Below are 22,206 nucleotides of genomic sequence, written 5' to 3' on the forward strand. Positions count from 1 at the left end.
TGCGATCCTGAATGAGTTTGAATTTGACAATTTGACATTTTTGCAGGTGTTCTTAATAAGAATACTTCTCCACAAAGATTGAGGAGGTATTCAAATGTTGGGACCTTTCTTTATTTCTACTTTAAATGCTTCTGATTTGTGATTAATTACAGATTAAAAAGGTTCCATATTTTCTGTTTTAGAGTTTAATCATCAAAGGAATCTCACATAGATATATACAGTAATAAAAATTTTAATTAAAACAATTACATTTTGTAAAAAGACAATTGAACAGTACCTTTCTGCGCTCATTGTTGCCCATGAAAAAGGAATGTCCTCCGAGGCCTTCAGTTAGACCACCACCGCTGCAAGTACCCTCACGGCCCGACGGCTGTCCGCAGGAGCCGCAGATCACCGTGCGGCTCCGCAGGTTGTACTCATTATCCGCACCGCTCGTGCTGTGAGCTCCCTGCAGGGGGCGACAAACAGCAGTGTTTTAACCCTTAACCCTGCAGCTCCATTGGTAGACGCTGCAGCCAAAGCCAGCTGAGAGTTCTGTTGTTAATATATATTTATTTTATATATTTTTTAAGTATTGTTGGAATTTTTTAGGAAAAGTTTACCATGTCATCTTCTTCATCATCGTAGACCAGGATGCGAGTCACTTTCCTCATGGCCATTTCCTGGTGGTGAAAAAAAAAAAAGACCAATTAATGAAGTAATTGTATTTTCAAAAAGCAGAAAGTTAAAACAAACTCAAACGAACACGGGAGGAGTCACACCTCTCCGTTGGCGCTGATCAGAATGGTCTGCAGGAGGTCACCAGTTCCCCAGGAGTCCTGGCTCTTCCACACCAGGTCAGTGGGAGGGTTGTGGGTTCCACCAGCAGAAGCAGCCCAGATCTGTATACGTCAAAAGATACAGTTTGAAAACTTCTATGATGTCGCTGCCATGCTTGAAACAATACAGAAAAAAGGGACTCCTGGTGTAGACTTACAGTGACACTTCCTCCAGCCTTCAGAGTGAACTTGTGGGGAAACTTGAAGGAGATGGGGGTCGAACTTCCAACCTGCCTCTTCACCTGCCAGTTGCTCAGAACCTGGTCCTTTAAAAAGAAAAAAGAAACAACAGATTAAAGTGCTGCATACTCCCCAGGATTTGATAATCAATCAATCAATCAAACTTAATTTGTATAGCACTTTTCATACAACAAATGTATCCCAAAGTGCTTTACATCAACATTTAATCAAACAGCAACAACATGACTCCCTCCCCCACCCCTATCCCACAATCCAATAACTAAGGTAAAAATAACTAGATAAGAACAGGTACTGAGGAAACGCTATCATTCATTCTAAATGAGGAAACACAGGAGGTTCAAAATGTAATAAAACTAGATGAAATGAGATTCAGTTAAAAGCTCTACTAAAAAGGTAGGTCTTGAGTTTGCTTTTGCAAACTTTGCAATTTTGTAGAAGCTGTAACTCCGAAAATATTCTTTTTGGGAAGACCAGAAAGAAGAGCACTACAGTAATCAATTCTACAGGTGATAAAAGCATGAATAAGTGTCTCTGCATTGGCTTGAGAGAGAAACTGTCAGACTCTGGCAATGTTCTTGAGGTGATAAAATGCCTTTTTTGTAACATCCCTGATATGAGGTAGGAAGCTGAGGTCTTTGTCAAATATGACACCTAGGTTTTTGACCTGCTCACAGGGATTAAAAGACAGTTTGTTGAGTTTGTCATTCAGTTTCTCTCTCTGGACTCTTGTATTCATCAAAAGATTCTTATGTGTGTGTTTAAACCTCATGACTCACTTGGGACTTGTTTTTGTCTGTCATGTTTAATTTCAGGATATTCTTCAAATGTTCATCTATAGCCATGGCTAATGTTAATATCTATCTGAAGCATGTCATTTGACAGAGATTTTTTTTATGGGGGGGGGGGGGGTATTTGAACCTCATCATATATCATATTACATTATAACTTTTGCTTTAACAGCATCCCACCAGATGGAGCCATCTCTTTTTTAAAACATGGAGCAAACGCATGCTGTTTTCAGAGTTACCACTAGGGGGCATTGTTGAGGCTAGTGAAGACAAACACCAAATGTATGCAACTCAATGGTCTCTTTGTTTTCATATGAACACCAATGAGAATTATTAGTGGGTTAGATGAAAGTGATTTGTATGTGTGAGTGTATTTTTCAGCTTGAGTAATTTTATTAAACTTTTGCAGGTCAGAATTGTTATCTCGTCTGTCCTGTTTCTCTCTCTTACACACACGCACACGCACGGACAGGTTTTCATATGAAATAATATATTACACCTCATAGATGCAGCAGCATTTCTTTGCATGAGTTTCAATACAGCAGTGAAGTGTTAATGCATGTTTAAGCACATTTTTGCAGCTGAGTGAGTGGACATTATTGTAGGTGCATCTGTATCTCTTCTGTGTGAGTGAGTTTGTGTCCTGTTTGATCGACATTGACGATAGGTGAACTTTACTTTAATCAAGTTCAGGACACTTAGGTTATTTATTCTTATACGTGCATTTCAAACACACACACTCACACTTTGATGCAGCTGCAGAGACAACCAAACAAACCCTGGATTTATTTTGACACCATTCATATGCATTAGGAGCTACAACAGTATGTTAATAGAACACACAGATCAAAAGTTTCCACTTTCGAACACTTTGATAACTTCTGTACATATGTAGCCACACTTCATGTATAGAGTTCCACACACGACCTCACCTGCACTGCTCCTAGAGGATGAAAAACATCCCACCGTGTCGGTGACTATCGATAACCTCAAGCAGACCGCTGGCCATGTGGAGACGTTGTATTTAAATGTCTGTCCTTTAAACTGTCAATGGTCATTTGTGTTCCCGTCAGGGTGACTCCAGTGAACTGGGAATCAGGGTTCAAGTCCAGATAGGGAGCTTAAGTAGGTTGCCTAATCTAAATATCCCACTCCCAACAAGGGGAGGTAGTGACAAAAAAAACAACAATACAGGACCCGATTAAAGCCATGTGACTGGAACGAGTACACTTGGTTAAGTCTATAAAATGCATGTTATGTACTCGTTTCTGAAGTTTCCAAAATGATTTGATAGTTGGTATTCATGGGCAGGACTGAAGCTGGTGAGATGATCTGATCCAGTTAATGTGGAAGATAATATGAATGAGTTTGAAGGGAACCTTTTGTTGCCGAAGCTTCAGGGTTAAAGCCCTGCAGAGTCTCGCCCTGACATACGTTACAGAAGTGCTACATCACACAGCACAGCGAGCCCCCTCAGATCCTCAGATCCAGGTCTGTTAACCGTCCCACGCTCACCTCCAACACTATGGATACAGGTCCATCTCTGTAACTTCACAGAGGACTCAGGAATAGTCTCAGAATGTAAAAACAGCAGTAGGATCTCTCGGCTCCTTTCAAAGCTGCTTTAAGACACAACTTTACTCTCTGGCCTACGCCTGTGATGACTGCTGACCCAGTTTGTATTCCATATTGATTTGAATGAGAGTTTGTACTCCGAGTGTAACATACATCTCTGCACATATCTGTGTTGTCTCGTCGGTGTCTCTTAGTTCAGTAATGTTTATTGTGAAGCACTGATGCACACATTTGTTTAGTTTTAAAGTGAATTTGTCCTTAACAGGAAATCAAAGATGAAAATTCAGCCTACAAGAAAAAAAAGGATGAATCTAAAATGTGCAGACAGAAGCTACAAGTGATCACAGCTCTCCCTGCTCTTCCCATACAGATTCAAATTAAAACCAATAGCAAGCAAATATGTTAAATATCATCGTCATTCTTATCCTGGCATGCTTGTTTGAAATCGTAAATTTGTTGGTAAAGTTTAAAGATACCTCTGAACTGTCTTTATTAAAAGGAGCTGCATGTTGAAGGAAAGAAAAGTTGTCTTTGTACCCATAAAAAAGGGGAAAGTTTGAGGTTGCCAGTATGATTTTCCACCTCTGAAGAGCAGTTTCATCTCCATTTCACTGCGTTACAGTTTAAATGCTCTAAAGCGCTAACTTAAAGACAAGAGTCACTCACCTCGTCAGCCTTGTTGCTGAGACGGATGAACTTGCCATCCAGGTCGACATGGTCCACCGTGATGCGGCCAGAGGCTGATGCGTGCTGACTGATGCGAGCTTTGGTCACGGTTCCCCCCACCATGCTGGAGGTCTCGCTGTCATTGTCGTTGAGGCGGCGCTTCTTGGTGCTGGCGGCGCCGGAGGAGTTGCGGCTGCTGGAGGCTGCGGCAGCAGAGTTGAGCAGGCGGCTGGTGTGGCTGTGGCTGGAGCCGGAGGTCCGTGTCACTGTGACCTTGGTGGTAGGAGGGCTGGGTGACAAACGCAGTCTGAGGAGAGCGAGAGAGAGAGAGAGAGAGAGAGAGAGATTTATATGATAGGTTTAGAGCACGGCTATGGAAGCAATTAGTGATCAGAATTCAAATGATAAAGCTAATTTGAAAATTCAAATGCATTAACAGAAATTCTTTTTAATTTTCAGAATATGGGTGTATTATTTGACTCAAAAATAAAATGATGATTAATTTATCTAATTTGAATTTTAAAGTTTGAGGTTGCCAGTACTACGGCAAAATTTAATCAAAATCAGGGCAACAACTAGTTTGGAGCTTGTACCAGCTTTAAAGATTCACCCCGCCACCCATCGTACTGCGCGTTCTGCCCGCTCGCCTCATAGACTGTAAATATTACGTTCACCTGCCTGGGAGCTGGAGTCTGACGTCACTTTCCTGCGTCGTCCACTTTGCCAATTCGTTTTCGAGTTGGTTTGAATTATGATCACTTTTTAACACGGCAAGTTTGAAAACGAAAAGCCAAAGACCTTTTAGTTTTCATTTGAATGATGTCATACAATATGCAGACATAGAGAGCAAAAGTATAATGCAAACTGGATGACTGAATATTCATTTTAAATATAGGTCAAATAATGCACCTATAATCTGAAAATTAAAACATGTTTCTGTTACTGTATTTTCATTTTAAAATTAGCTTTTTCATTTGAATTATGATACAAATTTAGCGGGGCATTTTTTGAAAATGATAAAGCAAATGTCATTTTCTTCCTCATTTTAATTTAGTGAAAGAATGTGCATTTTTAAAGTTGAAAACTAAAATTCTAATTAGATTAAATTAATCATCATTTTATTTTTGAGTCAAATAATACACCCATATTCTGAAAGTTAAAAAGAATTTCTGTTAATGCATTTGAATTTTCAAATTAGCTTTATCATTTGAATTCTGATCACTAATCGCTTCCATACACGGCAGGCAGAGATCTGTCACACATTGATGATGAACAATGTGTCCTTACTGTTCTTTCACTCTGCTTATGTAACCAACTATACTTGGACTAGAACTGTAGTCTGTGCCAGGTTCTCAGTCGGTTTCCGTACACGTTTACTGACTCTGTCTGTTCCTTTTATTTTCCTTGTGTATACTAGAATTTCACATTTACAGTCATGGAGATTTGAAGCAGTAAGCAGCTTCTCTGTTTTTTGAAAATCAGCCACGGATCAGCTGAAATGGGCAAACTGGGTAGAGAGAGTATGACTTGTATTGTTTGGCATCCTCCCCTCCTGTCACAACCTTAAAAAAAATCTTTCTGAAGGTGGCTGTGTATTTCCTACAACCTCACCTCTCCTCCTCTCCCTCCAGCAGCTTCCTGTAAGCACTGATCTCCATGTCCAGAGCCAGTTTGACGTCCAGCAGATCCTGGTACTCCTCCAGCTGGATAAGCATCTGAGCTCTCATCTCGGCCATCTCCCGATCTTTGTCATCCACCCGCCGCCGCAGCATGTCCCGCTCCCTCGCCAGAGCTTCCTCCAGATCCCGCACCTTGGATTCACTTGCTGATAGCTAAATGAAAGAGAACACCCACATGCACAGAAGTTAGTTGATTAGGAGTCGTCAGTCAAGCAGGCTGCACACTGTTGAGCTTCACCTCATCAGGCACGTCGACTCAATGCTGCTTAGAGGTGAAGATAAACGATGTTCCGCAGCATTCATGCAAATATCAGTCAATAAATCAAGCAGACAGATTAACAAGCAGCAACAGATAGTGTGACTGTATGAGTGTGTGAACCTGTCTCTGGAGTGTGCTGAGCTGGCCTGACATGCCCTCGATTCGGACCCGGGTCTGCTGCAGCTCTTCATGAGCGGCTCCCATCAGGTTGCTGTTCCTGTCAGCTGAATGACGGGCGTTCTCCAACTGACGGACACAGAGAGCAGCGGTTTAACGCACTGAACCAGCTCATTGAAACTGTGCTCTTTGAAGCACACATGAGCTACTATTATATTTTCACAATCAAAAACGCTTAAGAAGACAGATGTGTGTGGTTGACTGTAATAATAATAATGGAGAGCTGTTTCCCCTGCAGCATCCCCACGTACCTTAGAGTTGTAGGTCTTCTCGATCTCCTCCTTGTAGATACGGACTTGCTCCTCATGTTGGACTCTCAGATCAGCCAGGGCCTCAGCCAGCTTGCTGTCAAAGTCCAGCGATCGCCCCCCGACGAACTCCTCGGTGCGTGACTTTTGCCGGCTCTGGAACTCCCGTTGCTCCTGCAGACACAGACAGAAAGATCAGCAATGACTTTGAGTCTCATTAGTGTTCACTTTCATTTTCTTGGATATGCCTTTGTCCAGTCTAATGTTGACTTGTGTTGTTAAGAAGCTCATTTGACTTTCTAAAATCAATGTATTACTTTATTAAGCAACAAACAGCCCTGGAGGCTGAGGTTAAGTTTGGTTTAATTTCTTTCAGGCACTATAAACAGTTTCACCTGTAGAGAAGCAGCTTTGGTCAATAAACTAAATTGCATTGATCAGTCTGTTGCTGTGCAGTAATTACTTGTTTAGAAGAACAGAGCTGGAGCAAACAAAGCAGACTCTGATGACCTTAAAGCAACTCCAGATTATTATGTTGAAGTTTGGACAACACTCCTTTGTAGTCAGTTTTGGTCAGACTTCAATATTGTGGAGAATGTGTGAAAATGTAAAACATTTGCAATCCATAAATGTTGACTTGCGTTGTGTTTTATCATTTATATTAAAAAATAAACTTGAAATAAAAGGAGCAAAAAAAAAAAGAAGGTGCATCTGAGGGTCAGATCTGCATCAGGAATGCAAAACAAACAAGCAGGTTGTTGGAAGTGAATCAATATCCTGTGGAAAAGATGAAAAGTAGGACGGATGACTTAGATAGCTCAATAAAAAAAAAACAAGAGGGGTTGAGGTGAAGAGTGAGAACCTCAGCATGGATGTTCTTCTGGAACTCCAGTTCCTCCTTCAAAGTCTGCAGGCGGTTCTCTGCGTCCACTCTTCTCAGCATCTCGTCCTGCAGCTGCCTCTTGGCATCGGCTAAGTTTCCTTCCAACTGGGAAGGAGAAGAGAGAGGAGGAGAGAGAAGACGAGGAAGGAAATGTTCTTTAAATGAAGGCATGTAAGAGAAACAAAAATAAATCAAACGCAGCTCAAGATGAGATCAACAGCATCGTTTGAGCTATTAACTATGACTACAAATCATTAACCTGTAGTTCCCAAAGGAGGCCAGTAGGTGGAGCAAGGCCATTACTATATCAGACTCAGTCCTGAGGTAAAATTCATTGATAAAACAAAGAGCAGACAATGCAACCTGGTCTGCCTCCACACCTTGTGTCCATTCATAATCAACTGCCTGGAGGGTTTATGTATGATCACTGAAGTGTCCACACTGGAACCAAGGAGTCATAACTTTCTTCCCAAAACAATCAATGCAAGTCTTATAATCAGATGTAAACAGTGACAGAACTATTACCTTTCTAATTACGGTGGTGTGTTATAAGGAAGACAACTTGTATTGTGGCATTGCAAGTACCTTCACTAATATCAATCAGCATGAATTCAGATTTTTTTTCCACAGTTTTTGTTCGCCCTGAGCCATGAAACGGACCCTTCCTGCACAAAACAACCACCTCAGATCTGTTTAAAAACAAATGCTTTTTACCTTGGCCAGGTGGGCCTTGAGGTCCTTGAGCTCGGCCTCCAGGGATCTCTTCTCCCCCAAGGCGGTGGTGAGCGCAGCATCTTTGGAGTTGAGCAGGGCCTCTAGGTCTCTCAGTCGAGCGAGAGCGGCGACCAGGTCAGCCTCCTTTTTACTGTTCCTGTAAAAACAAAAAAAAAAGCACAGGAGATGTGGATGTTAGTTTGATCTCTCTTTTTTTTTTGTAGATTTCATGATAAGCCACTGTTTACGTCTCCTATTTCTGCCCCGTGTTGCAGCTTGTTTCAGGTTTTTCATGACTGACGTTCTACAGCTTAAGTCCTGCTTTTAGATGTTGATCTATATCATGTTGCTTCATGAAGTAACAAAGTGCTGATGCAAAATGTAAAAAAGAAAACATCAAACCAATGTAAGATGAAATTAAGATCCTTTTTTACAGAAATACATTTCTTTGCCTTTTTCTGACTTTCCTATTGGTTTGGAAGATGCTACACAGATATGAGAGGGACATTCTGTCGTCTACTCTTCAACATTATGTGTTAATCTAAGATGTATTTTTTAGTTTCCATCAGGTCTCTCTGAAAGCTGCTCCTCCTTTTCTGCTTCAGCTGAAACTTGATAACCTGATGACGGACGACACACACACTGCCATTGTACAGTAAGAGAGTCGTGAACATCGGCGTGCTGTTATCAGCCTTCATTGCTGAATAAGAGTTCATGAAACTCCATCTCAGGGGAAGCTGTGTTGAATTAAGAGAATTCACGTTTGTTGCACATGTGCTTGTGCGCCCCGCCTCTTCTCTAACATCACTACAGGAACCAATTTAATGTTCTGTTTCGGAAAGAAACACTTGGACGCAGCCATGGAAAAAGAAAACTATCATTCCCAGCAGTAGAAGAAGAGAGCGGAGCAAAGAGAGAGAGAGAGAGAGAGGTTGTTAGCAGTATAGGTGGTTCATGAACAGCAAGGGAGGAAATGGGCTCCCTGTTATTCTATTAAGCCCTGTGGGCTAGTCTTCATTGTCACTAATAACGGCCATCTGCCAGAGGAGATAGCTTCCAGGCTTCTTACACAGACCTCAGAGTCGACCAGTTAGACTACTAGCCCAGTGTAAGGACAGGAAGGCAACGTGAGTGGAGGTCTGTTTAACTGTGGTACAAACACATTGCAGGACAAAGTTACTCCACTACAGGATAATGATTAACAAATAAAATGACTCCATTCATAAACCTCAAAAGAAGTTACAATCTAGTTTATTGGTTTATGATACTGCAATCACTCCCTATTACTACATTCAATGAACTCCAACAAGGCTTGGAAATGCAATTCTGCTTTAAAAGAGTTCAGACAAAAAAACTGAAGGGAAACAGAACCACTCTGTGTGAGAGCAAAAATGAATGGAGTCTTTCATGTTCAGAAAAAAACAGTCAAAAATTAAAAGCAGAGAAAACATGTCTGTGACGCTTTACAGATGTTAGATCAAGCTTAGAGGGCCTGAATGGGTAATTAAACAAAAAAAAAAAAAGGCCTACTTCTCATTGTTCAGTTTCAACAAGACGAGACACAGTCCAGTGTTTGAGTGAATCCAAATCAAATAAGCATCATGGCATAAAAAGAGGCGAGTACGAGAAGGTCTGGGAAAGAGGCGGGGACATCCTGCCTCTTTAAAGGACTTAAAGTTGACATATAATTGTACTGATCCACTTTTTTTTTAAAAGTTTGTAGTCCCAGGATGAGTCTGCAGAAGGCGCTTAACAGCTTGCCCAGAAAATCACAAGACAGTTCCCCGATATGAAACCATGAATTCCTCGAGAGCACTTCTAAAAAGCCTCGACGTAAGCCGTTAAAAGTGCTCGCTTCTCCCAGCGCTGGAGAGCAGCCCTCCCCTGGCAGCCCTGCAGCGTTCTGAAGGCTTCCAGAGAGCTGGCCAATCAGAAGAAAGTGGGCACGTGGGGAGGGGTGCCAGAAAATTGGGTTTTTACTGAGACCAGTATGAGATAAATAAGGAGTTCTTTGAGGGTAATCATGCAAAGCTGAAAATGAGGATAATATGGCATCTTTAAAATCACTCAGAGTCCATTAAGTAGTTCTACACACACTTGCTCAATGTCATGTTACCCTCATTGTATGACACTGCACTTATTTTGCTAGTTGCACCTTCAAACCCAGTTGTAAAAGCGTTGCTCAAAGGCAAGTATGTTCAATGTTTTATGTATTATAACCTCAGTCGCTTCTCTAACACAGAAAGTCTCACATTCAATTCTGTCCTCTTGAAGGGAGTGATGTTCATTTTTTGTGGCGACCTTTTCCTTGAAGAATTGTGTCAATTCTGTGACAGGAATGTTTTTAGTACTTTGACTCCTAAAGAGACACAAGAATGTAACTTTTTACAATCCAGGTGTGCAGGTACTTGGGATTATGGTGTCAGAAATCACACACACTCACCACGTTAACGCCTCCGAACATTCCCTGAATTCTTGCAGCTACAGTAACACGGTCGCCCCTTACAAACATGTCGGCCATCCAAAGTGTCAAAACAGCGACATGAGCGGCAGATTACAGAGGTGAAATGATTCATGTCTTCTACTGTATAGAGTTCAAAGACTGTTCCTTCGTGTTGTAACAGGATAATGAATTTCACCTCCTCTGGTCGGGCCACGTTCCCTCCGGCTTGTGTAACTCTGTAGGTGTGATGAAAACTCATTTTCCAGACTGTTTTTAAATCCACCACAACGCTGCTAATTAACATATTATGGAGACCAACAATAAACCCTAAAATAAAAAAACAGGTCTCCTTAATGAGACTGAAACAAAGAGGGGCATGTTTGCTTTACATTTCACTGGGTTGTAAAAAAAAGTAAATGCATCGGTGAGGTGAGCACACACATTTTTAAATACTGTTTACAACTTGGGTCAAACAGTATGTGTACATAAAGTTCTACCCTCTTTCCGTATAAGGCCATCAAAGACCTCGCTCACAAGCTAAAAAGTATCACACACTACCACTGTTGATCCAGTGATGTTTAAGCAATCAGTCGTGTCTGATCCTGGATAGATGTTTGGGGTACTTTGGCCACTTTAAAAACAGTTATTGCATGTTTTATAGAAAGTAAAAGAACTTGTACTAACTGGTCACTTTCAAATGTAATAACATAATAGTCGATCATGTTTTGTTTTAGTATTTGGAGCAGGATATACATTGTTCCACAGTGTTAAAAGCATTTCTTTATGTAGTGTTGTCAGGTGTGTTTCTTTGTTGTCCTCTGCTGAGTGGAGTCTTTTATGTTTTATGACTACAGATAAAAATTAGCCACTCGCTAAATCTGCTGCTACCATCTTTTCATTTTTCTTTGTATAAATGATCGATGTCACTGCACACTGTCCCCTGATGAATACTATAAATGAAATAGAGCTTATTTGACTTCGATTACTTTCTTCTTCACTGTAACAGTTTAACGGTCTGATTCTTGCAGGCACATGAATGCTCGTGCGCATGTGGCGATCGTAATGTTCATTAGCGCTAATGGGCCCAGCGGATCGGCTCCTGCAGGGAATTAATGGACACAAGTGGGGTTTTCTGTTTGACTATTTGTGTTCACTTCATACACAAATATGACGGCAAGACAAAGAGGGCTCCATGCTTCAGAGTGGCATGCTGTGTCACAGTTTGAAGAATTCTTTTGTTTGAAACTTCTTGTACGATCACGCCTTCGGTAGAAGGAGCCTCCGTGAGAAACGCTGTCAGAGAGAAAAAATGTCTGCTAGAGAGAATGAAGAGGGTGAAGCTATGCTCGCTGCTCTTTGAGGTCCAACTAAGACACTGTGGTGTCAAGTCTAACTTCAGCCTGATAGACTTTGAACAATGACTGATAATAAGACTTTTAGCAAGTTAGGTTCAAATGTTCAGCATCTTACTTTAGCACGTTAGCGTGCCAACATTTGCTCATTTATGGAATCAAAGTTTAGCCGAGGCTCCTGGGAATATCACATATCGAATGTGGAATATTGAAAACATACTGAGCAATACTCTCGTAACATCCCACTGGTTATACAGCGCTATGTATATATCGCTTATTTTCTTATTTACTCACTGAGCTTTTGCACACAGCTTCATTCTTCAATAGTCTGTGCTTTATCTCCATCTTTTCTCCCATTCTACATTGACTTTATCTCTTATATACATTCCTTAGTTTATTCATATTCGATTTATTTACTTTATTTCTACTGCTCTACCGTGTGTTAGAGCAACTGTAACAATTGAAGTTCCCCCAGGGGATGATGAAGTATTTCTGACTCTGAAGTTTTGACGACTGACTAACAAATAACTCTGCAGGAGTAACAAAGAAAGACAATGATCCAGGAGTTCAACTTGAGATATTACTGATACATAGACAAGATCATCCTTGGACAATTCAATTAGTCTATAAAAGCCACTGAACATCATCATATCAAAATCTTAAAACCCCCCCAAACATGTGTCCATCTCATAGATTTTGAGATCAAACTTTGACCTGCTGCTGGTGATAGAGGGATCACCAAAGTCAAAAGGATTCTTCCTCTGTGGAAAATGAACACTTGAAAAATATATCAAAGCATTCAATCAAACAGCTGTTGAGTTTTTTTCAGCTTTTAACAGAGTAGTGGACGGACCAGCTGACATACATTTTCACCTCGACAGTCACACTGCAAACATGGAGAAGAACAAGGTCATTCATTATATTGTACCTCCCCATGTTTTATGAACTTTCTTTGCAGTGTTACTTTGGCACCAGAAGTGCTTTAGAGCATGTTATTTTCTTTACATACAGTCCATGATTGACAGCTCTGTGCTCTTCTTACACATGTTATCTCTGCTTCTGGCATCTCCAGGATGCTGTTCCTGGATGCCTGCTTCAAAACAGCGTGTGGCGTCTAAAGACAACGAGGGGACATTAAAAAAAAAACCTGTCAGTGTGTGTGTGTATTTCTCTTAAGTAGATGTGTACATGTGGGTGAATTTGTGCATGTTTGAGTGTGTGGGAGTGTTGGACGCAAAAACCCTGTGTGTGTGTGTGTGTGTGTGTGTGTGTGTGTGTGTGTGTGTGTGTGCCGTTTATGTTGAGAGCATCTTTGCACTGGATGTGTGTATGTGTGTGTGTGTGTGTGTGTGTGTGTGTGTGTGTATGACATCATTGCTAACAAAATGTGTTATAAAACGTATATGTGGCCACACTTACAGCCCAGTTACCATGTATGTCCCTGCACACGTGTGTCCTTATATGCTATTTACATAATCCAGTGCAGTGTGTGTGTGTGTGTGTGTGTGTGTGTGTGTGTGTGTGAGGTCTAAACTACCCGTTTATATAATCCAGTATGAAATATGTAATTAAAGAGCCCCAGCATAAATATGCTCAGACTTTCTGTTTACAGTGTGTTCCGTCAAAGCTGTGACGCCTCCAGCCTGCCTGAACACGTGTGGAGCCACAGTGCGGGTAATTTTTTTGAAAAATCACACTTTTAATATTTACGAAACAATACACAGTAAGCATGAGGCTAACAAATGTGGTGCTGAGGATGGCCGAGAGCCAACAGAGGAGCAAACAACTGCAGATTCCATTTGGGAAATTAGGTAAATAAAGTGGAGAAACAGCAGCCTGTTTCATCAAGATAAGGAAGATCTGCTGCGGGTAAAACAAGGCGGCAGAGTTGATGCTCAGCTTGTGAATAGTGAAGGACCTCTGTGACACCTCGACCGCGTGGCCCACTCAATTCCCCGTTACAGGAGGAATTAAAAACAGTAAAAAGAAGAGTCATTTCGGAAAGCTTTATTTCGCGTAGACCTCGTCTTATTTTGTCATGCCTTCATTCCTCCCACGCACAAAAGTCTGCAACCTTGAACAAAGAGTATTACTGAAAAATAATAAAGGTTTACACATCACTCCAGCCTCTTCAGTGGCAATTTTAGAGCTTTTAAGGCATTTCGTTACAAAAGAGTAAGTGACATATTTTGAGGCGCAGAGACAAAATGGGAGCTATTGGATGGAGACATTGTGAGATGGGGGGGGGGGGGGGGGGGGAGAGAGGAGGAGAGGAGATGAGAGGAGAGGCTGGTGGGGGAGTGTGAATTTGAAATGCGAAAAAAGAAAGACAAAAAAAAAGAGAGAGAGGGGGAATAATAGAGACAAGAAATCTGAGGAGGAGGAATGTGTTGGCTCAGCTCCCAGCCTCAAGGATGACTCACAGCTATCTTTGTCCACCCCAGTAACGAGAAACGAACCCCGCCTCGTGGAGTGAAAGAGAGAAAAAAGCACAGCCCCCCCACCACCCGCCTCCCTCCTCTCCTGTTTTGCTATGCCGTTACCGTGACAACCAAGGCCTTGTCGTCAGGCCTGCTAGTATGCCATTACTACCACGCTGGGGATGCAACGAAATAAAAAAAGAAAGTGCACACTTTTCAGAAGGGTTTTTTCAAAATATCTCAACACTGAGAGGGTGTTGTCTTTTGTAAACACACAAACCTGTAATTTCTACAAGATATGGGAACTAAATTACCGCAGCTACGCAGCCAAGAAAGGGCTCAACGAGACACTGATGGACGGTGTAGTTAATCCACAGTGAGAACTTAACCAAAACCGTCATTTAAACAATTATTTTGAGAATACATGCACATATAAATCTAGAATAAAGAGAAAGCATCTCATATTTCTGTGTTCAATCTACTCTGGATTTTGAAGACGGTTGGTCAAAAGTGAAATTTGTGAGCCGAGTATTTTTCATGGCCGCGTTAAAATTCTCTCCAAATTTAAAACACTTGAGATCGTACAGCTTCATTCTCTGACCTTTGCCCTGACAGAGCAGCCTCCCCCGTTTTTTTTCCTACTTTTGCAGGAAAAATCCTCGCTCACAGCACTGAGGGTCAACATGATCTACTCTCTCCTGCACTGATCAGATCCTTTCTGAAAAAGAGAGGATGATATCTTGGCTGCAATGAATCCTGTTGGAAAGGTTAGTTCATCGATGTTAAAATAAATCACATTCCTTTCATTACCTTCATCCGGACGGATAGTTTAGACATATCACTTTGAGGATTTGACATAAATGTCTCGGAGAGTATATAGTGAGGGGATCTACACGTTTGTACATTTATTTGACCTATATTTCCGGAAACATTGTTTCCATTTGTCTGAATAATTTGAACTGTTTACAGTTTCAATTGGCACAAAAATAAAATGTTGACGGCGTCATCTGTTGTTTATCTAAATGTTGGAAATCAGATCAGATGTGAAATGGACTTAAGCAAAATGAATCTAGGACGGTGGCAAGGCTCTTTACAATTTAAAAAAACAATCTGAACCACTTTGTCACTGAAGACAAATTTAAATAAAGTATACTAACATGTTGCAGTGTAAGACAGTTGCATTGAAAAGCAAAGTATCTGCAGGGATGGAGATGGCTACGTGATGCACACACCGGGAGCTGCATCCATGTGCTGTTTACCATGGAGCAGCTCCCCTGCAGCAAGGGGGGGGGGGGCTCACACTTTGCACATGGGCACATCTGCTGAAGCTGTGGGGAGACAGAAGGAGGGGGTCCGTCTCATTCACTTTACCCGCAAGGTTTTTCCAGCTAGTGTGTTTAAACCATTCTCTGCGAGGGGCCGTTAGAGTTACACACACAATACATCGCCTCCATCATTTCCTGTAGTACTATTCAAAGAATCCCTCTGACATGCATCACAAGAGTCCATTGATCCATATGGTATGTTACTACATAAACACACAGACAATCACACACCCCGTCTGGCAAGCATGTGTGGGCATGTGTGGGTGGGGTTTCCTGATGACTCACAGCTCGAACACCCAGGAGAGGAAAAAAAACCAAAAAAGAAACAGGGGTTCTCCCGAATTCCCCCCAGATTGTGTAAAATGTTCCCATCTCTTATTACCACCAACTTTTCCTCTTTCCATCGTCACAACGTTTACTTTACATTCACAAAGCTGCTTTATGTCGAGAACAGCGGAGGGAAAATGTGACTAAGGTTGTTGAATAGTACACAAAAGAACAGAGCCAGAAATAGGACTGGCACCAGGACAACATGCAGAACATTCTTGATACTACTTATTATTTTAATTTTAGTTATTAATTTAAAGTTAAATAATAAAAAAAATTTCAAATCGCAGCCAAAAGAGATATTATTTTCAACCGACTGAATGATATGTGAAGGTACTGAACAGTTTACAATCAGAGTCTGGAGGCAGTCGGCCCTTTTCACAACTGATTAAAAAAAATTATAAAACCATTTGAGAGCACAAAGCCTCACAATGTTGTCACTGGAAACATTTTTAATTCTGTGTTTCACTGTGACACTGCACGGTATTTTGTAAAAGCTTTCTTACAAAATTAAATTAAATATATAGTAACATTTATATATGAAAAGGAAATCTGCGGAAAACTTATTAAATGATCTCTTTGACTGACTCTGACTTTAAGTGTTAGCGCCTCGATCATTCAGGATCACGAGACTTATCATGAGAGTTAAATAAATAACTGCTTTGTTTTGGGGAAATGACCTTTTAGACTTGTGCACAACAGTGATATAAACAGATCCTTGCTTCATTTCCATCTAATTTCCAGTGGACTGAAATAACACAACGTACTTTAACCTACAGATAAAAAGATGCATTAGAGGTCTGCAGACGACCCCTTAAATCATACAAAATTAAAACATACATGTGTGGTAAGAGGAGGTGAGCACTCTTAAATTAACAACAATGTGAGCAGCACAGACTGCATACATTATTTTTTTTTTTTTTAAAAGCCATTCGGGCCTCCTCGTATTAGCAGACTCCTCTTCTCCACGACTGTTGTGCAATTCGCTCAAGAAGACTCGCAGTAACATAAATATAACAGGCTGGCACATGACTGCTTCCTGTGTGTCCTCAGGGATGCAGGACACAACAACATGGATTGTGTGTGTGTTTATGTGTGTGTGTGTGTGTGTGTGTGTGTGTGTGAGATAAATCACCAGAAATGGACAACAACGCAGCCTTTGCCAGAGGCCACTCATACACGTCCACATGTGGCAGACGGGAACAGAGTCCCAGTGTGTTGGGTTTTACAGCAGAGCAAATGTCGACCATGTCTGATAGGTTTCAGAGAACAGACTTCAGACGGGACGACCACGGGGGGGGGGGGGGGGGGGGGGGGGGGGGGAAGGCTTGGACGGAGGAAGAACGACAGTGTTCTCTCATGTCAAACTCCTGGTTTTGTTTAAGCTGTCTACAAAGCAAACTCTGCATGCTAAAAAAAAATGCATGTACTCTCTTTGTCCCATTCATCGCTGCAAACATTTGCATCTGTTCATACAGTTCCTCAAACAGAGTGTCAGTCAACAAGTGGAGAAAGAGAAGGGTGTCCCGCCTGATTATAATGCCTGTTTGAAAAGAGTGTGTGTGTCCACCGACACCACAGGGTAAATGAAACAGGCCTTGTTCCTCCCTGTGTGATTAGCTGATGATTCATCCAGCAGTGAGTCACACGCTGGTGGTCTGGGTGCTCGTCTATGAACTACTTTTCATATTATCTGTGATGTTAAAGAATCAGAGTCAGCCACTTCACTCTTTTGTTCCTCCTTTTTTAAACAGGACAGTTATTACTGTGGTTACTTCCTGTGAGTTAATTCAATCCAAATAAGATCTCGATCAGGACATAACAAACAGCCACGTGTGCAGTACAAAGAAAACGACAGTTAAACATAGACCATCTCCAATTATCTTTTGCACTAAAACATGTTTAGAAAATTAATTCAGCTGCATTGCCACAACGCTCTGACTCAAAGTACAGAGGTATAAGCTGCATAACCTTGCGTTCCTGTGATGTCTTTAAACTGTCTGTGCCTCGTGTCCGCACTGAGCTCGGGAAAAGAGCGTTTAGTTTTGCTGCTCCCACCGCATGGACTTGAAAATGGCGGATCACATTTCGCTTGAAGCCTTTGGCTCAATCTTAAAAGATAAAAAACGCGAGACAATTGGACAGTGCCTATGTTTCTGAATTGTAACCTGTGATCAACATTCTGCACTTTATCTGTAAATCAATTTGCACATTGTAAATTGTTGTTCTCTCTTAACTTATTGTTTGTAAACTGTCTCTTTATCATGTAATGCTTTTTATGACGTGTGCTGCTGCCCTCTTGGTGAAAGAGATCCTGATCTCAATGGGTTATTTACCTGGTTATATAAAGGTTAAATAAAAAATAAAATAAAGAAGAATGTAATTTTAAGCATCAATCCTCTGCACGTACAGCATGTGGTGCTGCACAGTCATTAAAATACTTAAAATGTCTATTCCCATCATTCTGCTTAGAATAGTTTCTCAAATGATATCCTAAAGTTTTAATGTCATTTGCATGAACAAGAAATCTGTGGGGTGTATCGCCACCTTCGCTTGTTTTAACAGCAGATTGTGTCCCAGCCTGTCCTCCAGTGAGGAACGGATCTACCTCCAGCTGCACTCAGTCCGTCTCATTGTAACTGCTCCTATTGTTAGCTTTAAGCTAAACAAAACACATGTGGAGTTTATGAGAGTTTGATGAGTTTTGGTCAGAATTCTTTGGCGTATGGAGGAGGAGGAGGAGGAGGAGGAGGAGGGGAGAAAAAAGGGGATTTGAAGCTTGGAGCAGGACCAAGTTGTGGTTGTGGGACGAGCCTGACGATGGGCTGCTCTCACGCTAAACCTAAATGGACTGGCACCGAATATAAAACAAAGGAGAAAAAAAAAGAAGAAGGAAGAGCTGAACGATTTGGTACGTGACACATCAAACAGGAAGGGAAACTGATTCAAAAAAAGCACACACAATCAGAACAAAGGTGCATCAGGACATTCACGACGTGTCAGGTGAGCTGTTAAAACTCTGGAAATAACGCTGCATCGACTTCCAGTGATTGTCTTCACTCTGGCTCTGTGTGTGCTGCTCTCTGTGGCACACCACACCCATCTGGCAACGAGTGAAAAAAAAAAAGTCCAAAAAAGTGTGTCTTGATTTGTGTGGAAAAAAAGAACAATTTGTGACCCTGGCATTAACGTTGTGAGTAACAAACATTCATACAACGGTTCAGCAGTGGAAATAAAGTGAGTGCTGATCAATCTTAACAATTACATTCTTCAATTACTTCTTATCAAAGTCTATTTAAAACAAAAACCATGCTGTCGAAGATGAGGCCCCACATCAAGATGTAAACACTCGTCTTTTAAGTCCTCATCACATTTCCTCAGTCCTCGTAAACGAGAGGGATTGTTAATGCAGAACATCTGAGACGTCTCCGCTTGATTCACATTCTGAAAGAGTTCCCATACGAACTCAGTGCTCTGTTTAGATTCTACAGCAGGACTGCTCCAAACATCCCACTCGATGTACATTTATGTCAGAGTAAATCAGCTTCTGCAGAGCTGGAAACTCGGAAACCGAACAATTGTTGCATAACTGACCAGATGGTGTAACGGGAATGGTTCAGGTTACAGTGCACCCACCTTCCCCACTTCCCAATAGGAAGGTCCCCGGGCAAAAAGAGCGAGCGAAAAAGAGAAAGAGAGAGAGAGCAAGTGAGCGAGAGTGAGAGAGAGAGAGCGAGAGCGAGAGCGAGAGCGAGAGCGAGAGAGACTTTGTGGAGTCCCACCATCTTAGACTGATTTACCCTGGCCATGTGCGAGTGAGTCATAAAGGGCTTGGCGGGCTCTGAGGGCTCTATGGAAACTCTTATTCTGTAAACTCCACTCCAACACACACACACACACACACACACACACACACACACACAGTACAGCAGCCTGCCAAAACCTCCTCTCGGTACCCAGTTCTGGTCCGCCTAAGTCCAAAGACCCACTCTCTCATTACTTGCACACCAATAAACCCGAGACGGCTCCGTGCAGCAGTGGTCCAGCACATTCACAGGCCTGCCACATCTGTTTTCCATCGCTGAGGAGTCAGTTTGGGGCAGAGAGAACAAATAGTCACCAGAGCAGCAGGACACACTCTTACCGCGCCTTATAGCACCTACTGGTATTATCTATAAGATCATCTGTACTGTGAGCTCTTTGTTCTGTGAATAGACAATCAGTTACTGTAGATCATAAAAAAACTCTGAGCCTTTAAGCTAAGAGCACTGTGATGTGAGAAATCATCTCCTCAGAAGATAAAGGTTAGTTAAGAGAAAGAAGAAAATAACCTTGTCCAGGCATGACGAGTAGATCGACACACATCTGATCTGATATTTTTTTATTTTCTTAGTCTAAAAGAAAAGTCTTACTGCTTCTTCGGCTTTGGAAATACGAGGACTTGCTGCATTTTTCTGACTTCTATTGTTGTTATTAATTAACTCTGTGAGTATTAAAGTAAACAAAATAAGATACCTGAAGATTCAACATGTGGCCTTAGGACTATGTGATAGGCTTTCTCTCAATTTACATAATATTAAAATATTTTTTTATATTTTGATCCCATCAGCAGAGGCGCTGCTTGTCGACAGGCAAGCAACCGCTTGGGCCCCCAGGCTAGTAGGGGGCCCCGAGGGCCAAAACAGTAGAATCGACACTGCACATCAGCCGGCATAAGTCTGCTCTGTTTTGGGGAGGAAACTTGGCACAGCCACAATACCCTTAATGTACTTTTGTAAGGAAAAAAAAAAGTACAGAAAAAAAAAAAAACATTATCCTGTAAGAGCGTAAAAATGTATTGAGATACTTATCAGATAATAAAGATAATGAAACTCATCATTGCTGGTATTCATAGTCTTTATATATTGACATTAATTAGTTTGAAGTGCATTACTGTTCGTCTCCTAATTATCACTGTCACTAAATACAAATATAGAGCTTCTGTTCCAGCGTAGTTTAAAAAGAAATGTAGAGAAACTGAAGCAGAGGAGAATACAAGCACTAAAATGTAGTTATGTGTCCCTTAAAGATAATTCAGGCATAAATGATCCTTTGCTCTCAAATGCAAAGTGTGAGAAAGAAAGAGAAAGGACTCTTTTTTTTCTTCTTACTTTCAAGAAGAAATTCAATAGCATCATTGAGCTTACAAAGAGTGATCAAATTTGCATCCCTGCTGGATAACACCCTAAATCACGGCCACTTCTCGGCGCTCTCATCTGGCCCGGCATGACTCGATGTGACAGGCAATTGTCTGCTGTCACATAATACAAGCTGAGCTCATCGTAGGGGAACACAGGGTTCCACCCTTGAGGCAGCCAGGAGAACAGAGGAGAAGTGATCAAACAGCATGAGAAAGAGATGTACAGCGGCTCCATGAAGCGGGCTGCTGGAGGTGGGGATGCTGTGGCCTCGGGGAGCGGGACTCGGGACACTGAGCTCGGTTTGAAACCGTAGAATAGCCAATGTTCTGGAGGACAAGGGGAGTGTGTTTTAAATTTTTCAAATCCTGCTCCACATTAAAACCTGACAGCTGCTTTATGGGAACCTTTATTTACTGGAACACATCTGTTTTCTTTATTAGTCCTGATATGACAAGTCAAATCGTCTGCTGTGAAAAGGGTCTATTAGTCTGATGAGTCTTGAAGTTCAGGGATAAATGCTACTCTGCGCTACGTGCTAATGGCTGCTGACAACATGCTGATGCAGTCCTTTTTGTATGAAGTGGTCAGACTTACACCAGCGAGTTTTCCCGCAGAAAGAACCCGTCAGAGTCGATATTCTCGACATTTAAACAATGATACACAAGGAGCATAAAAAGCTGGCACGATTAATTTTTCATCCCAGTAATTGTGCTGACCTTACAAGAGCATGTTACAGTCATTAATTTTTGAGCATGTCTGCATAATCAGCCTTTGAGATGTTGGCGGGAAGAAGTGTGGGGTGTAATGCGCTCTGATTCACTCTGCAGCTTCTGAAGAACTAAATCACTTTTTAAATTAACAATTATAATTTTTTTGTTAATCTCTCTAAATCAGAAGAAAAAATGACATTGTAAAAGGAAATTATTGCGTTTCTCAAGCAAAGATCGAGGTCGCTGCTCTCAGAGAAGGACCTTAGACGTTCAAAATATAATTCAGTGGACTCCTTCTCTCGGACAGGATCCAAAGAAAGCACTTTGCACCGATATAAATGTGCCTAGAGTGATTTGTGTGATCCAGTTCTTTCTTTGGATCCTGTCTGAGAGAACGCAGAAATAACATTCTCTGCTTTTAAATTGTGCAGACTTTTGAGA

General features: G+C 41.5%; 1 protein-coding gene across 6 annotated transcripts in view; it reads right to left on the bottom strand.

The window, feature by feature from the left end:
* The window catches only part of LOC132983591 (lamin-A-like), a 39,690-nt gene that overhangs the window by 3,836 nt on the left and 13,648 nt on the right, over positions 1-22,206 (bottom strand). For all 6 annotated transcript variants that reach the window (XM_061049964.1, XM_061049965.1, XM_061049966.1 and 3 more), the window contains exons 3-12: positions 8,009-8,165; positions 7,274-7,399; positions 6,415-6,585; positions 6,107-6,232; positions 5,660-5,880; positions 4,049-4,355; positions 977-1,084; positions 762-881; positions 603-662; positions 278-448 (exon numbers count right to left, since the gene is read on the bottom strand). In XM_061049964.1, the coding sequence (XP_060905947.1) occupies positions 278-448; positions 603-662; positions 762-881; positions 977-1,084; positions 4,049-4,355; positions 5,660-5,880; positions 6,107-6,232; positions 6,415-6,585; positions 7,274-7,399; positions 8,009-8,165 (1,567 nt within the window). The remainder of the gene's footprint in view (positions 1-277; positions 449-602; positions 663-761; positions 882-976; positions 1,085-4,048; positions 4,356-5,659; positions 5,881-6,106; positions 6,233-6,414; positions 6,586-7,273; positions 7,400-8,008; positions 8,166-22,206) is intronic.

Source organism: Labrus mixtus, chromosome 11 (genome assembly GCF_963584025.1).
Source record: "Labrus mixtus chromosome 11, fLabMix1.1, whole genome shotgun sequence".
Taxonomy (NCBI): Eukaryota; Metazoa; Chordata; class Actinopteri; order Labriformes; family Labridae; genus Labrus; species Labrus mixtus.